This window comes from Dryobates pubescens, chromosome 5 (genome assembly GCF_014839835.1).
Source record: "Dryobates pubescens isolate bDryPub1 chromosome 5, bDryPub1.pri, whole genome shotgun sequence".
NCBI lineage: Eukaryota > Metazoa > Chordata > Aves > Piciformes > Picidae > Dryobates > Dryobates pubescens.
Window position 1 is genome coordinate 13,358,196 of NC_071616.1, and position 22,143 is coordinate 13,380,338.

Here is a 22,143-nt window from a genome sequence, read left to right on the forward strand (position 1 = left end):
TTTTGGGCCCAAAAGGGTTGTTAAGGCCTGGCCCAGAATGCCCAGGACAGTGGTGGAGTCCCATCCCTGAAGAGGTTTCAAAGCTCTGTAGATGTGGTGCTGAGGGACATGGTTTAGTGGTGACCTGGCAGTACTGGGTTAACTGATGGACTTCATGATCTTCAAGGTTCTTCCAACCAAAACTATTCTTTGATTCTGTAAGGGAGAGAATTAAATGGGTAAAACCAGGGAGACCAGAGGATGACCTCCCACAGCTCTCTTCTCCTCCTGTCTTTCCCATTGTCCAAGTCCTACATTCGGTTGAAGCTGGAGGGAAAGGCTATCAAGTGCCTAACAAATGCTCTAAGGTAGAAGAAGACTAAATTGAATTTTCTCATAACGTGGCAGAGCACTGGTGAAGACTCACAGCCCTTGGGGAACCCATCTGCAAAGGCAAGCCCTGCTCTGCATCAAGATGATAAAATGACAAAAACCCCACAACAACAACAACCAAACAAACAAACCCAAAACTCAAATAAAGAAACAAGAATAACAACACTGACAAGGGGATCTTTAGATGAGACATTAATAGCAGATAGCTACAGGCACCAGGAGATCCAATGCCTGACCAGTCTTTCAGCAAAGAAATTGTTGCTAATCTCCAGTTTAAATCTCCCCCAGCACAATTTCAGGCCATTTCCTCTTGTTCTGTCACCTGATACTAGGCAGAAGAGACCAAACCCCACCTGAGTGCAACCTCCCTTGTCTGCATGTCATTTACTTTCCTGTCATCTTATCAAACTGCACATGCATTTGCACAGTCTCAAGCTGCACCAGGGGAAGTTTAGGCTGGAGGTTAGGAGCAAGTTCTACACACAGAGAGTGATTGCCCATTGGAATGGGCTGCCCGAGGAGGTGGTGGAGTTGCCATCACTGGAGGTGTTCAGGAGGAGACTTGATAGGGTGCTTGGTTGCATGGTTTAGTTGATAGGACTACAGGAAAATCCAGAAAGAAAACAAAATAAACTAGGTGACCCTGCTCTGGAAGGTGAGTTGAACTTGATGGTCTTCAGAGGTCTCTTTAAACCCCTACCATTCTGTGATTCTGTGTGTAAACATGGTGTACAAAACCTCCCATCATCCCACCCAGAAGAAAAGTCCTCTGCTATGACTAGATCCCTGCCACCATCTTATTTATTTGGCTTTTATCTCTATGTCTAAAACCTGACCCATTTCTTCCCTATCTTCACATTTCCAGTGAAATATAAAGCTCCTTCTAAACTACTTTGTCATTATTCTGTTCTACATTTCCAGTTCCCCAGTACTTAAACTTTATCTGACTTCAGGAGTCTTGGAAGCGTAACAGAGTCCCAACACTGTGGGAAGGGATCGCTGCAGATCATCTAGTTCAACCTCCCTGCTAAAGCAGGGCCATCCACAGCAGCTTGCCCAGGATCACAATGCCCAGGTGGATTTGGAATCTCTCCAGAGAAGGAGACTCCACAAGGCTCCAGCACCCTCAAACCAAAAATGTTTCTCCTCCTCTTGAGATGTAACTTCCTGGCTTCCAGTTTGTGCCCCTTGTCCTGTCCCTGGGCACCACTGACAAGAGTCTGGCCCCATCCTCTTGCCCCTGACAGGTCCTTTAAGTCTTGCTGAGCATTGAGAAGATCCCCTCTCAGGCTGCTCTTCTCCAGGCTCCACAGCCCCATGTCTCTCATGTTTGGCTCAAGCCTTTGCCTGACTTCTCATTCAGAGCTTGCATGGAGGTATTCTCACATCCACTGACATCCAATTCTTTGGAATTTAATCCAAAACATGGCTATGATGGAAACTAGAGAAAAAGTATTTTCTCTCAAATGAATAAATACATTTCAATTTAGTGTTCATCAGCTTTGGTCCCAAGACTGGGGAAATCTATTCTAGGGCAATTATTTGTCCAAGAGTGGGACAATCTGAGTGGCTTTCAGTGATTTATTAGCATGCCAAAGCAAGCCAGGCAACTGAAAACTATTACAAAAAAGGGTTTATGATGTGCTCTGTCTCATGTTTCTTCCTGTGCTTGTCTCATTTCTGGGTCATATCACCATGAAATTTGATGCTGTGAGGTTGGGTTAGGGATGCTGAAAGGAACAATCTGAATTTTATATTTTCTTTAGGATTTTAAGGTTAAAACCAACATGTCTGCAGTCACAGAATCAAAGAATGTCAGGGGCTGGAAGGGACCTCAAAAGGTCATGTAGTCCAATACCCCTGCCAGAGCAGGATCACCTACACCAGATCACACTGGAACACATCCAGGTGGGTTTTGAATATCTCCAGAGATGTAAATATGTTCTTTGACACACGGAGATAAAGCTGCTCACCTGAAGAAAAATGACTCAGGGAAGAGTTCAAGAGAGAGACAGAACTACAAAAGCCAGTTCTCCTGCCCATATACTCCGCCCTAATGAGGCCACAGCTGGGGTCTGGCTTCAGTTCTGGGCTCCCCAGTCTGAGAGGGACAGGGAACTACTGGAGACAGTCCAGAGGAGGCTACCAAGATACTGAGTGGCCTGAAGCATCTCTGTGAGAAGGAAAGGCTGAGAGCCCTGGGACTGATAAGCTTGTAGAAGAGCTGTGGTGTTGTGTTCTAATTTCACAGTATCACAGTATCACCAAGGTTGGAAGAGACCTCAAAGATCTTCAAGTCCAACCTGTCACCACAGACCTCATGACTAAACCATGGCACCAAGTGCCACGTCCAATCCCCTCTTGAACACCTCTAGGGATAGTGACTCCACCACCTCCCTGGGCAGCTCATTCCAATGGCTAACAACTCTCTCAGTGAAGAACTTCCTCAAGAAACAAATTTCAGCACCCCTCTACACTCAGAGAACTCATGTGTTGTTGTTGTGATGCAAATATGGCCCCTGGCACTTGGCCTTGTTGAACCTCCTTGGTCCATCAATCCAGCCTGGCCAGATCCCTTTGCAGGTCCTCCTGACCCTCCAGAAGATCAACACCCAGTTTAGTGTCATCTGCAAACTTAATGATGGTGTATCAATCTGTCATCCAGATAAAGATATAACACATAAAAGAACCCAGCACTGAGCCATTGGGAATATCACTGCTGATCATCCACCAACTAAAGTTAACCCCACCACTTTTTTGGGCCCAGCCATCAGCCAGCTCTTAACCCAGGAAAGCATCCACCCATCCAAGCCATGGGCAGCCAGTTTCTCCAGGTGGATGTGCAGGAAACAGTGTCCAAGGACTTACTAAAGTCCAGATAAACAACACCCACAGCCTTTCTCTCATCCAGTTAGCAGGATGAAGCACAATGCTGCTCTGGAGAGACCTCACCTGCAGTACTGTGTGCAGGTCTGGAGCCCTTAACATAGAAAGGACCTGATGGAGAGGGTCCAGAGGATGGCCATGAAAATGATCAGGGGGTTGGAGCACCTCTGCTGTGAGGACAGGCTGAGGGAGCTGGGGGTGTTCAGCCTGGAGAAGAGGAGGCTCTGGGGAGACCTAACAGCAGCCTTCCAGTCCCTGAAGGAAGCTTACATAAAGGATGGAGAGAGACTGTTTACAAAGGCCTGCAGTGGCAGTACAAGGGGCAGTGGCTTCAAACTAGAGAAGGGCAGATTTAGATTGGGTATCAGGAAGAAGTTCTTCACTATGAGGGTGATGGAACACTGGAACAGGTTGCCCAGGGAGGTGGTTGAGGCCCCTTCCCTGGAGAGATTCAAGGTGAGGCTGGATGAAGCCCTGGGCAGCCTGATCTAGTTGGGGATGTCCCTGCTGACTGTGGGGAGGTCAGACTGGATGACCTTTGGAGGCCCCTTCCGGCCTGGACCATTCCATGATTCTATGTCTTTGGCAAGTCATCAGCTGAAGCAGGTCTGCAGCAGGCTCAGTCCATCACCTGGGTGCAGATCTCTCCCCCACACCTACCTGTGACGAGGAAGCTGCAGCGTCCAGCGCCTGCCTCGTTGATGATGTTGCAGTTGTAGATGCCGTAGCTGTCCCTGGAGAGGCTGCTGATGGTGTACTCGGTGGAGTCCTGCATGTCAAACTGGCCGGTGCGCAGCAGCTTGGTGCCCAACCGCCACTCGTAGGTGAGGACTCTGGTGGGGTACGCCCTCAGGACCCGGCAGCTCATGGTGATGCTCCGCCCTTGGCCTTGGCGAATCTCCAGGAAGGTGGGTTCCACGGCTGGGGGGTCTGCAGGAGACAGGAGGGAAGGTGAAGAGATTCATAAGCAAATTAGTCTGACAGACAGAGCCAATCACAAACTGGTGAAAGGCTGTGCAGCGTGACCCAGCATCCATGAGAGGACATCTCAGTAACTGTGAGTATACAACCTTGATAGATACCAATCAGCCTGTAACAGAAAGCTACTCAGCCAAAGCACTGTCTTCTGCTTATTGATGTGTTCTGCTGAGTACTTAAAGACTGTGCTGCTTCACTGACCTTATCACTTCAGATTGTCAAGGGTGAGGGATGGGTCAGCCACCAGAGGAGTGCCAGAGGCTCTTTGTGAAGTCCTCTGCATTCCCAAAGGGAAGAGAAAGGGAAGAAGGGAGAGAAACTGATAAGGTGGGAAAGAACCTCAACCAGCTGAGGTGGAGAGAAGAACAATCCCATGGAATAGAGACACAGAGACACAAACCAAGAGCCAACCCAAGCCCTCATGGCAATGACATTGGCACCACTGATGCTGGGGGCAGGCACTGGACAAGTCCCAGACTGGACTCAGCAGCAGATGGGAACTGGATTCAGAAGCTGGATTCTGGAACTGGATTCTGGAATTGGGTTCAGGACCAACACAGATGAAAGGCAGAAGGGACAGAGTCCAGGGAAGAAGAGGCTTGGCCCTGGGCGTCCCTCGGTTTGCTCCTGAAGATGCTATCCATGGGATGCAATCCCTTCTTGGGCATCTGAGGGTCACCTGTCCTGGCTGCTCCTCCCTGAAGATGCCACCTCTGCCTTCCTGCCCCCCAAGGTGGGGCCCAAGCTCTGCCCTTGGTGTGCAGAGGAGCAAAAGTCAGTCAGAGACTTTCTGCAGCCCAGCCCTTGGCAGGAACTCTCCCCATTAGTGTTCTCCCTGGTATAAGCAGCCCTGGCTGTACAAACCTGCCCTGACCATCAGAAAGTGCCTCCCTGAGCAGAGACTGAGCTGGAAACTCATAGCACTAACCAGGACCAGCTCTGGTCTAGCCCAAACCAAGCCAGAGGTGCAATTAGAGGTCCCATGCCCATGTAGTACAAGAGGCTCGACCCTCCCAAGCCTCACAGAGGAACCACAGATTCAAACACATAGGACTTTCTGGAAGAGGAAGGCAATAAAAAAGACACAAAAGCCTTGACTGGGTTTAGATGAAGTGCACAGTGATCCGGGCACAGAAGTGACACAGCAATTCTGTGTTCAGCTGGGACCTAACTTTGCAGTGGCAGAAGATGGATTGATGAAACAGCGTAGACACCTCTCCACGAACCACCCCAACAGCTGCCTTGAGGCTTCAACAAATATATAATCCCACGTTCATCTTTTCTGTTCACTCAGGTGGTGGATTTGATATTCCAGTAAGCACAAGAAGGGCCATTTCCCCATAGCTTGAATTAAATTGCGTGTTAAATAATTTAGATTTGCAGATACAGACACTGACAGACTGGATTCCAACAAAATCTCAAATAAATAAAATATAGCCAACATATTCTACATGTAAAAACCTAACTGAATCCTTGGTAACTTCAGATGTAGCTTCCTGGGTTGCAGCTTCTGCCCCGTGCCCCTTGTCCTGTCACTAGGAACCCCTAAGAAGTGTGTGGCCCCTTTCCTATTGCCCCTCCACCCTTTAGCTCTTGCTGAGCACTGAGAAGATTCCCCCTCAGGCTGCTCTTCTCTGGACACAACAGCCCCAGGTCTCCCAGCCTTTTCTCCTCACAGATATGCTGCAGGCCCTTCAGCATCTTTAGAGACTCCACTCTCCAGCAATTCCCTGTCTCTCTTGAACTAGGGAGCCCAGAACTGGACCCAGCACTCCAGGGGTGGCCTCACTGGGGCAGAGTAGAGGGGCAGGAGAACCTCCTTCAGCCTGCTAGCCACACCCTTTTTAATGCACCCCAAGGAGACCATTTGCCTTCATGGCCACAAGGGGACATAGCTGGTGAATTTGCTGTCCACCAGCACTCCCGGGTCCTTCCCCACAGAGCTGCTTTCCAACATTCAATCCTTCAGTAGCACTGGTGCAGGGCATTATTCCTCTCCAGGTGCAGGATTGCACACTTCTACTCATGACTCATAGAATGGTAGGCATTGGAAAGGACCTCTGGAGTCCAACCGTGAAACTGAACTCCATGAGGTTGCCCTCCATCCATCTCTTCAGCCTGCCCAGGGCTCACTGAATGACAGCAGAGCCATTTGATGAGCCAGTGAACAATAATTCTCTTGTCTCCTCTCCGTGCTATCTGTGCTTTAATGACTTTAAGCATATATTGGTATTCAGTCCCCTCTTCCTTATTCCCCTGTTTTATTTACTTATGAGATGCTTGAGACTTATAGATAGCTTTTAAATGAAAGCTTCTCCTGTCTTTGAGGTCAAAACAGTCTTTAAAATCCAAAGTTTCCATCTATCCAGGACTGGATGATACCCAGTGACAGAAAAACAAAATTAACTTGGGTTGCTTATTTCCAAGTTACAGTTCCAGAGGTAATAACCTTAATGGAAAAGGAAAGGGATGATAAAACCCAACAATATATGAGAGTAGCCAAAGCTAACAATTCCTTTTTGTTTGGGGTTTTTTGAGTCTGGGTTTTTTTTTTCACTTTTAGAAGATTAGTGACTTCAAAGCTGTTGAAGGTGTCTTGGCTGTCTCCTGAGACTAGCTCAGGGGAGACCTTATTGCTGTCTACAACTACCTGAAGGGGGGTTGTAGACAGGTGGAGGTTGGTCTCTTCTCCCAGGCAACCAGCACCAGAACAAGAGGACACAGTCTCAAGCTGCACCAGGGGAGGTTAAGGCTGGAGATTAGGAATTTCTTCATAGAAAGAGTGATTGGCCATTGGAATGGGCTGCCCAGGGAGGTGGTAGAGTCACCATGACTGGAGGTGTTTAGGAAGAGACTGGATGGGGTGCTTGGTGCCATGGTTTAGTTGATTGGATGGTATTGGATGATAGGTTGGACTCAATGATCTCAAAGGTCTTTTCCAACCTGGTTAATTCTATTCTATTCTATTCTATTCTATTCCATTCCATTCCATTCCATTCCATTCCATTCCATTCCATTCCATTCCATTCCATTCCATTCCAATTCTACTTGAAGGTGGCTTACAGGAAAGCTGGGGAGGGATTTTTTTACAAGGGCTTGTAGTGGGGGAGTGGAATTGAAGAGAGGGAGTGAGGGAATGGACTGAAGCCTGAGAAGGGAAGATTTAGACTGGGTATTAGGAAGAAATTCTTTACAGTGAGGGTGATGAGGTTGCCCAAGGAGGTCATGTAAAAAGTGTCCCCTGCCCATGGTGGGGGGGTTTGGAACTAGATAATGTTTAAGGTCCCTTTCAACCCCAACCATTCTATGAATCTAAGATGGCCATTTCCTTAGAAGGAGACTCACTATGTAGCTGATTGGAACTCAAATGTTTGGTGGGGTTTTTAATATTTTATTTATTGTAACAATTATTTTAAATTTAAACAAACAAAACCCAACCCAACCCAAAACCCCCAGAGCACCCCAAAAAAACCCAGCCCACAACATTTCTAAATGTTTTACAAAAAAATGATTATTTGCATGAGCCCTTCATTGAATCACAAAACCATAGAATGGTAGGGGTTGGAAGAGACCTCTAGAAATCACCAAGTCTAAGCCCCCCTGCTTAGGTAGCATCACCCAGAGAAGGTCACACAGGAACATGTCCAGGTTTGGAATCTCTCCAGAGATGTAGACTCCACCTCTGTGGGCAACCTGCTCCAGTACTCCACCACGCTTAAATTAAAGAGGTTTCTCCTCATGTTTAGATAGAACTTCTTATGCTCAAGTTTGTGCCTATTGTGCCTTGTCCTGTCACTGGGCACCACTGAAAAAAAGACTGGTCCCATCGTCCTGACACCCACCCTTGAAGTATTGATCAGCATTGATGAGACTCCTCCTCAGTCTGCTCTTTTCCAGACTGAAAAGCCCCAATTCTCTCATTCTTTCCTCATCAGAGAGATGTTCCAATCCCCTCAGCATCTTTGTAGCCCTTTGCTGTACCTTCTCCAATAAGTCCCTGTCCTTCTTGAACCAGAGAGCCCAGAATTGGACACAACACTCCAGCTGTGGCCTCAATAGGGAGAGTAGACAGGAAGGAGATTCTATGATTGGACCAAGTGATGCAGGAGGTGGGACTCAGATGATCTCAGCCACAGAATGATGCTAAACCAGGGCATAGCCAAGCTGAGACAATTTAAGCAAGCCCTGCTTCCAATATCTGATTGAAACATACTGTAAGTTATTTTATTGCCTGAGGGAAGCAACAGTGGAGAGTCAAAGTCATTCTAGCTTAAAAATGGCAGCTTTGCTTCTTTTCTTCTCCTTTTTCTTTGTGTTTTTGAGGGCAGGTTTGCCTATGAGAGAAGTTCCTTGCTAGGATTTGTATCCTCCCTGGTAATGAAAGCTTGAGCTAGGCACTCAGTTTTATTTTCTATAGTTGGTGTCTGTGCCTGTGCCTCTGATATGTCAAGCCTACAATCTGACAACTACTCCCAGGAACGTGATGGGACATTTCTTCAACTTCCAGCAGAGGCAGCACTTCATATCCCAGGCCGTGTAGAAGCATAGAAAACATCAAATTGGAAGGGACCCTCAAAAGTAATTTCATCCAAACCCCCTGCAGTTATCAGGGACATCTCCAACTAGATCAACTTGCTTAGGGTCCCATCAGGACCAGGAATGTGGTCTCCATCACATCTCTGGGCAACTTGTTCCAATATTTCACTACCCTCATTCTGAAGAACTTCTTCCTAATGTCCCATCTAAATCTACCCTGCTCCAGTTTAAAACCATTGCCCCTTGTTCCGTTACTACAAGACCTTCTACAAAGTCCCTCCCCAGCCTTCCTGTAGGTCCTCCTGAGGTCTCACCAGACTGAGCTGAGAGTCAGAATTATGTCTCTCAATCTGCTGGCCACATCAGCAAGTATTTAATGTAGCCTGACCAGGCTGCCCTGAGAGGTTGTGGACTCTTGTTCTCTGGAAACTTTCAGAACCCACCTGGACATTGTGATCCTGGGCTACCTGGACCAAACCTGTTTAGCAGTGTGGTTAGACTAGATGATCTCCAGAGGTCCCTTCCAACCCTTCCATTCTGTGATTCTGTGATTACAGAATAAATATCAGATACTACATTGCTGGAAATGATGGGGTTTTGTGTGCTTTAAACAAAACTATTCTTTCCAACAGGTGTAAATACAGCAGAATTAGATGCTTGGACATCTATGTGCTTGTAAAGATCAATAGAGTCAATATAACACATGTCACTTCAGGATATGGTTTAGTGGGCATGATTGTGTTGGGCTGATCATTTGACCTGTGTTCATGAGCTCAGTGTTCAGCAGTGGAGCAAAAAACCCTGTGATGGCTGAAGCTAAATAAAAGGAATCATAGAATCAAAGAATGATGGGGACTGGAAGGGACCACCAGCATCCAGGTGGGTTCTGAATAACTCCAGAGAAGGAGCCCCCCCCCCACCTCTCTAGGCAGCCCATTCCAGTGCTTTGTCAACCTTCAATTAATAAAGTTTCTCCTCATTTTTAGATGGAACTTCTTACGTTCAAGTTTGTGCCCATTACCCCTTGTGCTATCACTGGGCACCACTGAAAAAAGACTGGCTTCATCCCCCTGACATCCACTCTTTTAACTATTCATAAGCATTGGGAAGATCCCCTCTCAGTTTTCTCTTCTCCAGGATAAAAGGTCCCAAATCCCTCTGTCTTTCTTCATAACAGAGATGTTCTATTCCACTCATCATGATTAGGGGACTGAAGGAAGAGATGTTCTAGTCATCTCTGTAGCCTTGAAGAAGATGCTTTGGGCACTGAAGGAAGAGGCCTGGCAAAGCCATTGGGCAAAACCCAGGAAGGTATGCTCTAGTCCTCTCATTATCTTCACAGCCCTGAAGAAGATGATTAGAAGACCAAAGGAAGAGCTTCAGCATAGCCATCTTGCAAAAGCCAGCAACGATTCCCTTAGATAAAGTTCTGCAGTCTTTTGGGCAACTCATTGCCATTGTTTGTTGCTGTACAGGTTAAAATCAGGATAGAGTCAGTCAGTGCCAGAGCCGGTCGGGCACAATCTGCCTATGAGTGGTTGTTAAAGCTGGTGGTGGGAATGGAGCCTCCAGCAGATCGCTGGATGCTGAAACATGCTGGGGAAAGATCACTCTTATTCATCTGCACTGCAGGACTCATTACCATGCTGGCAAAGCCTTACATGACTTCCACCCCTCCGCAGTCATTATTCCCGTGTTTCTCCATTCTCCAGCTGTTCTTTTTGGGCGCCTCCAGCTAGTCTGAGGATTATTTTCATATGCAGTTGAAAACTGAAACATGAAATGGCATTTAAAGCTTTCCAGATACTGACTTTGGCTTTATTTAACGCAGTAGAAGACAAAATATCTCACCCCCAAAAAAATCAATGCAAATTTGCTTCCTGGTTACCATGAAGGAGCAAGGGCTGGAGAGCTCCAAGAGTGCTCCCTTCCATGGGTCTTGCATAAATACTCAACTGAAACCATTAAAACACTCTAGATCCAGCTCTGCTAAACCAAATTACCCATCAAAACCTCTCTGGGCAAAAGATGTGTCCAGCAGTGTAGCTGGGAGTAGACAGCCATTCTGCCTGTGGCATCCACCCTGCAGTGATGATGATTTGATTGACTGATGATGGATTTCATGATGGATTGTGGATTTGGGGTTTACCTGCTACAAAAGCCTCTGTGGAAAAAGACTTGGGAGTCCTGATGGACAACAGGATGACCACAAGTCAGCAATGTGCCCCTGTGACCAAGAAAGCCAATGGTCTCCTGGGATGCATCAAGAAAAGTATGGCCAGTAGGACAAGAGAGGGTCTTCTGCTCCTCTGCTCGGCCCTAGTGAGGCCACCTCTGGAGACCTGGGTCCAGTCCTGGGCTCCCCAGTTCAAGAAAGACAGGGACTTGCTGGAGTTCTGGGACCTCCAACACAAGAAGGACATTTAACTGTTGGAGTATATCCAGAAGAGGCCACAAGGATGCTCAGAGAGTTGGAGCACCTCCCCTATGGAGATAGGCTGAGGAAGTTCTCTCCAGAGAAGGAGAATCCACAACCTCTCTGGGCAGCCTGTTCCAAGTCTCCAGCACCCTCACACCAAAGAAGTCTCTCCTCATCTTCAGTAGAACTTCTGGGTTCCAGTTTGTGCCCTTTGCCCCTTGTCCTGACACTGGGCACTACAGACAAGAGTCTGGCTCTGTCCTCCTGAGCTCCACCCTTTCCCTCATAGGCAAGATGGAGAGGCACTTCTCACAAGAGTATGCAGTGACAGGACATGGGGTGATGGTTTAAATGAAAAGAGGGAGATTCAGACTGAAGAGGAGGGAGAAATGTTTAACACTGAGGGTGGTGAGACCCTGGACCAGGTTGCCCAGAGAGGTTGTAGCTGCTTCTATCACTGCAACCATTCCAGGTCAGGTTGTTCAGGATTCTGAGCAACCTGTTCTAGTTGCCCGTGTCCCTGCTTACTGCAGGGCAGTTTGACTAGGTGACCTTTAGAGGTCCCTTCCAACCCAATCCATACTTTGATTCTCACATCAGCAAAAGGTCACAGGAGGCACCAACTGCCAGCAGGTGCCTTTTGAATTGCTTTCCATACCCTGTTTAAAACACTACATTTGAACTAACAGCAGCCTGGTGGGGAAGTTGCACTGACACCATGATGTCATATGAGATCTGTCTGACATCTGAGGAGGTGTAACAAGGTAAAACCAACAAGAAAAAAGCCATCTCTAAAGTCTATTAATCTTATTCTGATTTCTACCCACCATCCAGGAGGAGATATCTTATGAGGGATGTCTGGCAGAGCTAAGGTTCAGGTAAAAGTGAGGCTTGCCCACCCCAAAGCACCAGCGGAAAAGCAAGCCAAAACCATGTGCTACAACCCAGGACCACATAGGTCAGGGAGAAAGTGATGTCTCCTATGATGCAGACAACACCTGCAATGAAGAAGTGAGAAGAATTGAGACAGTTTGGGGGTTTTATTCCTGGTAGACAAAATGTTGTCTTGTCTACAGGGCTGAGACTGACTTTCACACTTCATCCTGACTGGGGACAGCATGTGTCAGACTGAGCTCCTGATGGAGTCTGATGTCTTGCATATGATTGAAATTTCAGACCTAACTAGGTCTGGACATGCTAGTGCATGCTTTCCAGATAGATTTACAATCATAGAAACCTGGTCACCACTCTCCAAAATTTGATAACTTTCACAGAATCATTTTTGTTGGAAGATGCATCTAAGATCATTGAGTCCAACAATCAAACCAGCAATGTCTGGTCACCAGTAAACCACCTTCCCCAGCACCACATCTCCAAGGATTTGAAACCCCTCCAGGGATGGGAACTCCTTTCAACATGTTGTTTTCATTCCACACTTCAATGACTCAAGATTAATTGAGATCCTAGAAAAGTTTCCAGAATGGTTTGTCAGACTGAGCAGAGCCCTACCAATCTCCTCCACAAAAAGCACCATAAAATCCTTTTCAAGGACAAAAAAGCATCTTGGTAATATCCAAAAAATCACGATGCACTTTTCTTTCTTCCCTTTCTCTCCAACCAAGATGACAGAAACATAACTTTTAAAAACTCCATTTTTCTTCCAAAATCACTGAATCATAGAATCATGCTGGGTGGAGGAGACCTTCAAGATCATCAAGTCCAACCACTGATCCAGTGCTGCCAGGTCACTGCTAAACCATGTCCCTCAGCACCACATTTACGTACCTTTGAAACATCTTCAGGAATGGGGACTCCACCAATGCTCTGGGCAGCCCCAGACAGGGCTTGAAAACCCTTCTGGAGAAGAAATTGCTCCTCACATCTAATCTAAATCTCCCCTGGAGGGAATTTCCTCTTCTCCTATCACTTGTTAGTTGGGGAAAAAAGACCAATGCCCACCCAGCTCTAACCCTCTTTCAAGAAATTGCAGAGAGCCAGAAGGTCTTCCCTCAGCCTCCTTTTCTCCAGGCTGAACACCCCCAGTTCCCTCAGCTGCTCCTCACCAGAACTGTTCTCCAGACCCTTCACCAGCTTTGTTGCCCTTTTCTGGGCCTTCTGCAGCTGCTCAGTGTTGTGTTTGATTTTGTGCTTCAAGCAGCTCCCACTGGCTGCAGAAACCTGCTGGGTTTTTCCTGGCCGATTCGTCTGTCCTGTCTTGACTTCTTGACAGGACAATCAATTGACATAACGAAGAAGCAGCAAGCATCACACAGCAGCTCTGAGGGTGAGGAGATGAAATATTTGTGCTGCCACACGTGAAACTTTTGCAAAGGGAAAAAATATTCAAATGAGCAAACAAACAAGCAATAACTTGGGAAGTGAAGCCGCTACAGTAATTTCCCCACAGAGCTGCAGATCATGATTTGCTTTCTTCGAAGGGATGGATCGAGAACGTGGCTGGTGAATAACGATGGAGATCACCCAGTACTACTACCCCTGTACTCTGCACTGGTTAGACCACACCTTGAGTACTGTGTCCAGTTCTGGGCCCCTCAGTTTAAGAAGGACATCGAGACACTTGAATGTGTCCAGAGAAGGGCAACGAGGCTGGGGAGAGGCCTTGAGCACAAGCCCTGTGAGGAGAGGTTGAGGGAGCTGGGGTTGTTTAGCCTGGAGAAGAGGAGGCTCAGGGGAGACCTCATTGCTGTCTACAACTACCTGAAGGGGGATTGTAGCCAGGAGGGAGTTGGTCTCTTCTCTCAGGCAACCAGCACCAGCACAAGAGGACACAGTCTCAAGCAGCACCAGGGGACATTTAGGCTTGAGGTGAGGAGAAAGTTCTTCACTGAGAGAGTCGTTTGCCATTGGAATGTGCTGCCCAGGGAGGTGGTGGAGTCACCATCCCTGGAGGGGTTCAAGAGGGGACTGGACATGGCACTTGGTGCCATGGTTTAGTCATGAGGTCTGTGGTGACAGGTTGGACTCGATGATCTTTGAGGTCTCTTCCAACCTTGGTGATACTGTGATACTGTGATACTGAGCTTCTTTAAAAAGCCATGAAACTGGTACAATCCAACCTCTTTCAATGGTGTCTACTCTGCTGATGAGCTTTTCTGGGCCATGCTACTATTCCTCAGACTTTATGAAATGAAGATTGTCCTTTCTGAAAGTAGAAATCTTTGACAAAACGTGGCAACAATTTTTAATTTGGCAAGACATCATGTAGGAAACAGCATCCTAACCCTTTACAAATGTCCCTCTCTCTGTGGTAGCACCCAAATTTGTGCCTTCTCTCCTGTCCCAGGACTGAGGAACTACTGGAGTTCAGTGGAGGCTGCAATGGAGTGCTGAGGGGCCTGGAGCATCTCTGTGAGAAGGAAAGGCTGAGAGACCTGGGGATGTTGAGCCTGGAGAAGCGCAGCCCTAGAGGGGAGCCTCTCAATGCTCAGCAAAGCTAAAGGACCTGTGGAAGGCAGGAGGATGGGACCAGACTCTTGTCAGTACTGCCCAGTGACAGGACAAGGGACACAAACTGGAACCCAGGAGTTTCCACTGGAAGATGAAATGTGTTTGCTGTGAGGGTGCTGGAGCCCTGGAAAAGGCTGCCCAGAGAGGTTGTGGAGTCTTCTTCTCTGGAGAGATTCCAAATCCAGCTGGACATTGTGATCCTGGGCAAGCTGTTGTGGGTGTTTCTGCTTTAGCAGGGGGGTTAGACTGGGCGATCTCCAGAGGTCCCAACACCCAGCATGCTAGGATTCTAGAATATTTCTGCTTGGCTTCTGGATAACAGTAAAGATTTGAAAAGCCAAATAGCACCAGTTTGAGAATTGGGTGTCTTCAAACAGAAGTTAACTTCCTCTGATGCCCTTCAAGTACTGGCAGACAAAGGTCAGAATGCAAGCAGCAAATCATTCATAGACTCATGTTCTTTATAATGAAATCTTACAGAGCGATTTGCCACTAATTTATGATATGTAGCAGCCAGAATCAACCACTTATGCTTCATTTCCAGCAAATTAGAATGGTCCAGGGTTGGAATTACAGCTGCAAAGTTATTCCTTTTCACGCAGACCATGTATGAAGGTGTTAAACTTGTGGGCATTGGAATCCTCTTCCCATCAAAACCCCAGCAGCACCGTTTTATTTGTGCTCTGGCTCAAACATATCCTCTTCCATGAATGAGGATATGCAAATTTCCATCATTGTGAAGATACATGAGGAGAATTACAATGCACTGCCTGCCCCCAAATTAAATAGGGTATAAAAATAGCAGAGACTTCCATGACAGCTGGAGGCATGATTAATGGCGACGCAATAAATGCCTCGACTCAACTTAATCACTAACACGTCAGTTAATATTGACAAAGAGGAAATGAATGATATAGAGGTTTTTACACCCAAAATCAGCAGAACAGGGTGCATATTAACTACTTTGGGTGGCTTAGGTAGAAGTGATATGTCAGTCATAGCATTGGATCCTGCATGACTGCTGAATCAGAATCCTGCTGAACTGACATCACCAACCATAGATTTATAGAATCATGGAATGGTTTGGGTTGGAAAGGAAGTTTGAGATCATCTAGTTCCAACCCCCTGCTCTGGGCAGGGACACCTTCCACTAGAACAGTTGCTCAAGGCCCCAGTCACCCTGAGGTATTCAAATACTTCCATGGAGGTGGCATCCACAACCTCCCTGGGCAGTCTGTTACAGTTTATCACCACCCTCACTGTAAAGAATTTCTTCCTAATTTGCCATCTAAATCTCCCCTCCTCAAGATTCAATCCATTTCCTCTCATCCTATCACTACAAGCCATTGTATATAAAGTTCCCTTCTGGCTTTCTTGTACTGGAAGGCTATGGTTCTGGTGATTTCAGAGTCATCTGATGGCTAATAAATCTTCCAGGAATCAACCTTTCTTTTTTTGGGGGGTTGTATATAGATGAAATATTTAGATGCTTGACATATTCTGGAACTTTCAAGGTAACAAGTAATCTGACCATGAGGAAAAATATCTTTCCTGAAACAATAGTCAGGCTGCCCAGGTAGGTGGTGGAATCACCATCACAGAATCATAGAATGTTAGGCATTGGAAGGAACCTCTAAAGATCATCAAGTCCACCCCACCCTGTCAAAGTAGGAGGTGTTCAAGAATTGTGTGAACGTGGCACTCTGGAGCTTGGTTTAATGGCCATGGTGCTCTTAGGCTGAAGGTTGAAGCCATGTGAACATCACCATGCACAAAGAGTTCACCATAAGGTCCTGGCACAGCAATGAGCAGCTGGGGAAGCTGATAGAGGCAGGAAGGATGGGAGCAGAGCTCTGTGGGCAGCACCAGCACCACCAGCTTGCAAACACTCCCACAGTCTGCACGTTAAAAAGGTTCTTAGGAGAGAGTCTATGAAAAAGCCAGGAAACTGATCCAATGGAGACACAAAATGGTTCATCAGAAGCAGAAAAACAAAGAGTTTGATCTGTTTGACTTCACAAAAGGAAGCAATGGATTCACTGTTCCTTGTTCTCCTCAGGGTGAGCTACTGACACAAGTCATTGACACAAACAAGTCAGTGCCAGCTGGGTCAGCAGCAGACAGGAACCCTGACAAAAGGATTTAACGGAACATTTCAAACACTCTGACTCACTTCTCAAACTGCTTCAAGAGTTCTTTGCAGTTTTCCAGCATGAAGCAAGGGAGCTGAAGCCCAGAGGAGCAGCCAGCAGCAGCCTCTGCTATCCCACACATGCAATGGCCAGGTGGGGTTGCAATCTCTCCAGAGTAGGAGACTCCACAACCTTTCTGGGCAGCCTGTGGCAGGGCTCCAGCACCCTCACACCAAACAAGTTTCTCCTCCGGTTCAGATGGAACCTCCTGGGTTCCAGTTTGTGGACAGTGCCCCTTGTCCTGTCACTGGGCACTGCTAAGAAGTGTCTGGCCCCATCCTCTTTCCTCCCACTCTTTAGATATAGATAAGATCTTCAGAGAAGGAGGCTTCATGATTTCTCTGGGCAGCCTGCTCCAGGGCTCCAGCAGCCTCACAACAAAGAAGTCTCTCCTCATCTTCATATGGAATCCCCTGGTTTCCAGTTCATGTTTGTTGCCCCTTGTCCTGTCATTGTGTACCACTGAGAAAAGTCTGGCCCCATTCTTCTGTTTTCTTTTAAACTTGACACAAAATGTCTTTAGAACCTTCCAGACAATTTGTCCTCTAGCTTGGAGCCCATTCCCTCTCATTTTTCATGGCTGGAACAGAGTCCCAGGCTGTGTTGTCCCCAAGATTTAAATCCCTGACCCCTGCATTCACAAGCCTTGACCTTGGCTACTTGAAAATAAGACTAGTTCAGCCATCTACAGTGTGGCTGTACCCTCTGATCTTTGTTGTGTGTCCCAGCATCCAAAAGAGATGAAAGCCCAAAGGTACCACCATAATGCAGCTTAATGTACAATAAAGAGTTCCAAATCTCCCAAGAATAGAGTCAGCCCAGAGGAAAAAAAGAGAAATACATTTGGTTTCTTGTGGTCAGATCAACAAAAGAAAACCCCATTTGGTTAGAAAAAGACCTTGTCCACCACAGAAATAAAGTGTGTTAGTAAAGAAGTTGATATCTCCTTCAAGCCAAACAGAGGCTTCTCCAAACACCGTCCAGAGCAGCAGTAAAAATATTTTTTTCTGGGTTGTTTTAAGTCCATACACTTGTTTTATGTTCACATTTCTCTCTCTTTTTTGCTCTCCTCACAACATTTATTTGCCTCCCCTCGTCCAGGTAAAAAAATGTTTCTTTATTGCAAAACATTGAAGGGAAATCTCCCCCGGGTGTTTGCAGATGTACTCTGCTCCTCACCCAGCGTGTCTCCACTCTGTCTCCTCCCTTTCCCTGCTCTGGCAGATTTATCCCTCTTCCATTTCTACCTAAGGCTTTAATATCCTTCTGCAGGAGGTTGTGGAAGACGATATGAAAAGAGGCTAGATTTAGGTTAGACACTAGGAAGAAGTTCTTCACTGTGAGTGTGGCGAGACACTGGAACAGGTTGCCAAGGGAAGCTGTGGATGCCCCCTCCCTGGAGGTGCTCAAGGCCAGGTTGACTGGGGCCTTGAGCAACCTGGTCTAGTGGAAGGTGTTGTTGAAAATAGCAGTGGGGTTGGAACTGGGAAGGAAGTGATTGCCCGTTGGAATGGGCTGTCCGGGGAGGTGGTGGAGTCGCCATCATTGGAGGTGTTCAGGAGGTGACTTGATAGGGTGCTTGGTGCCATGGGTTAGTTGATTAGGAGGTTGGATGATAGGTTGGATGCAATGATCTTGAAGGTCTCCCTTCCAACCTGGTCTGGTCTGGTCTATTCTATTCTATTCTATTCTGAAGGTCCCTTCCAACCCAAACCACACAGTCTGGGCAATGCTTGATCATGGCTGCAATGAGGTGACTCCAGGAAGCCAAGCTCACCATTACTCTGAGGGATGTTGGAATGGGGCCAACCTTTCACCCAGCACTGTTTAGGTCTCACTACTCAACCATGTCCCTTAACACCACATCTCCACAGTTTTGAAGCCCCTCCAGGGATTTGGACTCTACCACTGCCCTGGGCAGCCTGAACCAGGGCTTGAAAACCCTTTTGGGGGAAGAAATTTTTTCTCATGTCCAACCTAAACTTCCTCTGGTGCAATTGCAGGCCACTTCCTCTTGTTCTGTCACTTTTTGCTCAGGAGAAGAGACTGACCCTGACCTGGCACCAACCTCCTTTCAGGGAGTTCACAGATCCATAGATTGCACTAGATTGGAAGAGACCCTCCAAGGTCATCTTGTCCACCCCCCCTGTATTGTGCAGGGACACCTTCAACTAGACCAGGCTGCCCAGGGCCATATGAAGTCTGATCTTGATTTTCTCCAGAATTGTAGAGAACCAGAAAGTCTTTCCTCAGCCTCCTTTTCTCCAGGCTGAACAACCCCAGGTCCCTCAGTTGCTCCTCGCCAAAGCTGTTCTCCAGACCCTTCACCAGCTTTGTTGCCCTTCTCTGGACACATGCTGTTACCCTCAGTCCTTCTTGGTCTGAGTGCCACAAAAGTGAACCCAGTCTCCAAATTTCCTAACCATTACCTTGAGATGTAGTGTGAATCTTTCTGGAACAACACTGAGAAAAAAACCCAACACAACACCACAACAAAGCAAAGCCAACCCAGAAATCAGTTTCTAAAGCTTCTGTGACACTTTAATCCACCTCCAGTCCTTGCTTTGACAAGACATCTCGCTGAAAACATCCTACTAGATCATCTCAGGAGCTGGGGGCTATGACAGTTCCTCTTGTGATTTGGAACATGCCATAATTCAAGTGAAGAACAAAACAAAGCACACGCTGCAGAAAAATGTATCTGCTGCCCTCCCTGATGAAATGCCAGGCTCCCTAAAAAGAAAACAGAGCAAAGCAGCCACAACAGTGACAACTACACAGTCCTAAGAACATCAGAAGCTATTAATGGTCATTACTACTAAGAGGAAAATAGCTCTGTTCTGAGTTTTGCCCAACAAACAACCACTTGCTGGATTTTGGGTCATTATTTTATTGACCTGAATAAATGGTTTGGAAAAGAACTGGTGCCAGAGAAAGCAGGGACACAACAGAAGCTCCTAAAAGCTTTTCAGTGGTACCCTCTGACAGGACAAGGGGCAACAGGTGCAAACTTGAATATAGCAAGTTCCATCTAAACATGAGAAGGACCTTCTTTATAATGAGGGTGGTGGAGCACTGGAGCAGGCTGCCCAGAGAGATGTTGGAGTTTCCATCTCTGAAGTAATCCCAAACTCATCTGGAAGCTATCCTCTGCAGCTTGCTCTAGGTGAACCTATTCTGACAGGAGTGTTGGACTTGATCTCTAGAGGTCACTTCAAACCCCCTTCATTCTGTGATCCTGTGATCCTGTAGTCACCCTCAGATCACATTCATGACCTCCTCTAGAACCATTCCAACAGTTCCATGTCCTTCTTGTCGGGGATTCCAGAGCTGGACCCAGTACTCCAGGTGAAGTCTCAACAGAGCAAACCAGGGTAGAAGAGTCACCTCTCTTGACCTGCTGGCCACACTTCTTTTTGATGCAGCCATTGGCCTTCTAGGCTGCAGGAGCACATTGCCAGCTCATGTCCATCTTCTCATCCACCAACACCTCAAAGTCCTTTCCTTCAGGGCTGCTCTCAATCTCATCATCCCCCAGCCTGCACTGATATCAAGGATTGCCCTGACCTAGGTGCAGGACCTTGCACTTTGCCTTATTGAACCTGATGAGATTCTCCTCAGCTCACCTCCCCAGCTGATCCAGGTCCCACTGCATGTCACCCATCCCATCCTTCAGTCTTACCAACCACACCACTTAGCTTGGTATCATCTGCAGATTTCCCAAGGGTGCACTCAATGTTGCTGTCCACGTCATTGATGAGCACCACTCCCAGACCCTTGAGGGACACCTCATATCACCCATCTTTATCATTGTCCACTACCCTTTGGATTCCATCATCCAACCAATTCCTTAAAACAAATAGATGCAGAATTTGCTTAAAAGAAATAAAGGCAGAAATAAAGAACATAGTTTCTGGGGTTGTTTTTTTTTTTTTGGTGGGGGGGAGCCAGATTCATGTTCCACATCCAACAATTTTCAGGCAGCAGGGAATCAAGTTCAACATTTAATTGTTTTCCTCCTCCTGCAGGATTCCATAAAAGTTTATCTAATTTCTTTTAAGTCTGGGTTTGTTGCTTGGTTGTTATTTTTTTCCCCCCAATGTTTTACACATAATTGCCTTTTTGTTTTTCAGTAAATTCATATATTGCTGTTCACTTTCTTCCAGCTGTTTCCTCTACTGCTCTACTTCATCTACCCTCTCAACCAATTTTATCAAGCTCTGTTTTATCTTCAAAATTGAATTTTCAAGGTTATTGAAGAACTATGTTGTGGTTTCTTTTATTTATTTATTTATTTATTAATCTGTAGTTTCATTTCCTCACTGAACTCTGCCAGGGCTTGTATTAGATCTATTTTGGAGCTCTGCATAGTTAGTGGTGTTCCAGGGTTTATTTTGCCTCCTTGTTACACAAAATAAATGGGAACATCCTTCCTGAGAGCCCAGTCTTTACTTTCCCCACCATTCTATTCCACACATATCAGATTTGCACAGAATCACAGGATGGTAGAGGTTGGAAGGGGCCTCTGGAGTTCATTGAGACCAACCCTCCTGCCAAGGGAAGGCCACCTAGAGAAGGTCACTGAAGAACACATCCAGGCAGGTTTTGAATCTCTTCAGAGGAGGCTTCATGACTTCTCTGGGCAGCCTGCTCCAGGGCTCCAGTACCCTCACAACAAAGAAGTTTCTCCTCATCTTCAGCTGGAACCTCCTGGATTCTGGTGTGTGCCCATTGGCCCTTGTCCTGGGCACCACTGGCAAGAGTTTGGTCCTATTGTTCTGCCTCCCACAGGTCTTTTAGCTCTTGCTGAACATTGAGAAGATGCCCTCTGGGTCTGCTCTTCTCCAGGTTCCACAGCCCCAGTTCTCTCAGCCTTTTGTCTTAACAGAGATGTTCCAGGCCCCTCAGCATCTTTGGAGCCTCTGCTAGACTCTCTCCAGTAGTTTCCTGTCTCTCTTGAACTGGAGAGTCCAGAACTGGACCCAGTAATATATATGTGTCCCCACTGGGGCAGAGGAGTGGGTGAGGAGAACCTCCCTTGACCTGCTGGACATGGGTATTGCTCATACCTTGCTCCTCTGTGTCCAAGCCAATCTGGCCACAAGCAGGACAATGAGGATGGATTCAATCAATTAATAGTTACAAACAGAGTAAAATGAGAAACTACACCAATAATAATTATAAATGATAAAATAAATCTGAGTAAGCTTTTGCACCTGGAGGGAATCTGTTAATTAACAAATGGCTAAAAATTGATTTAATCATTGTAATAATTATTGATGGGCATAACAA

At 46.7% G+C, this 22,143-nt stretch overlaps 1 protein-coding gene across 2 annotated transcripts in view; it reads right to left on the reverse strand.

The window, feature by feature from the left end:
• Positions 1–22,143, reverse strand: part of MDGA2 (MAM domain containing glycosylphosphatidylinositol anchor 2) — a 351,915-nt gene that overhangs the window by 66,938 nt on the left and 262,834 nt on the right. For both annotated transcript variants that reach the window (XM_054161626.1, XM_054161625.1), the window contains one exon: positions 3,919–4,188. In XM_054161626.1, the coding sequence (XP_054017601.1) occupies positions 3,919–4,188 (270 nt within the window). The remainder of the gene's footprint in view (positions 1–3,918; positions 4,189–22,143) is intronic.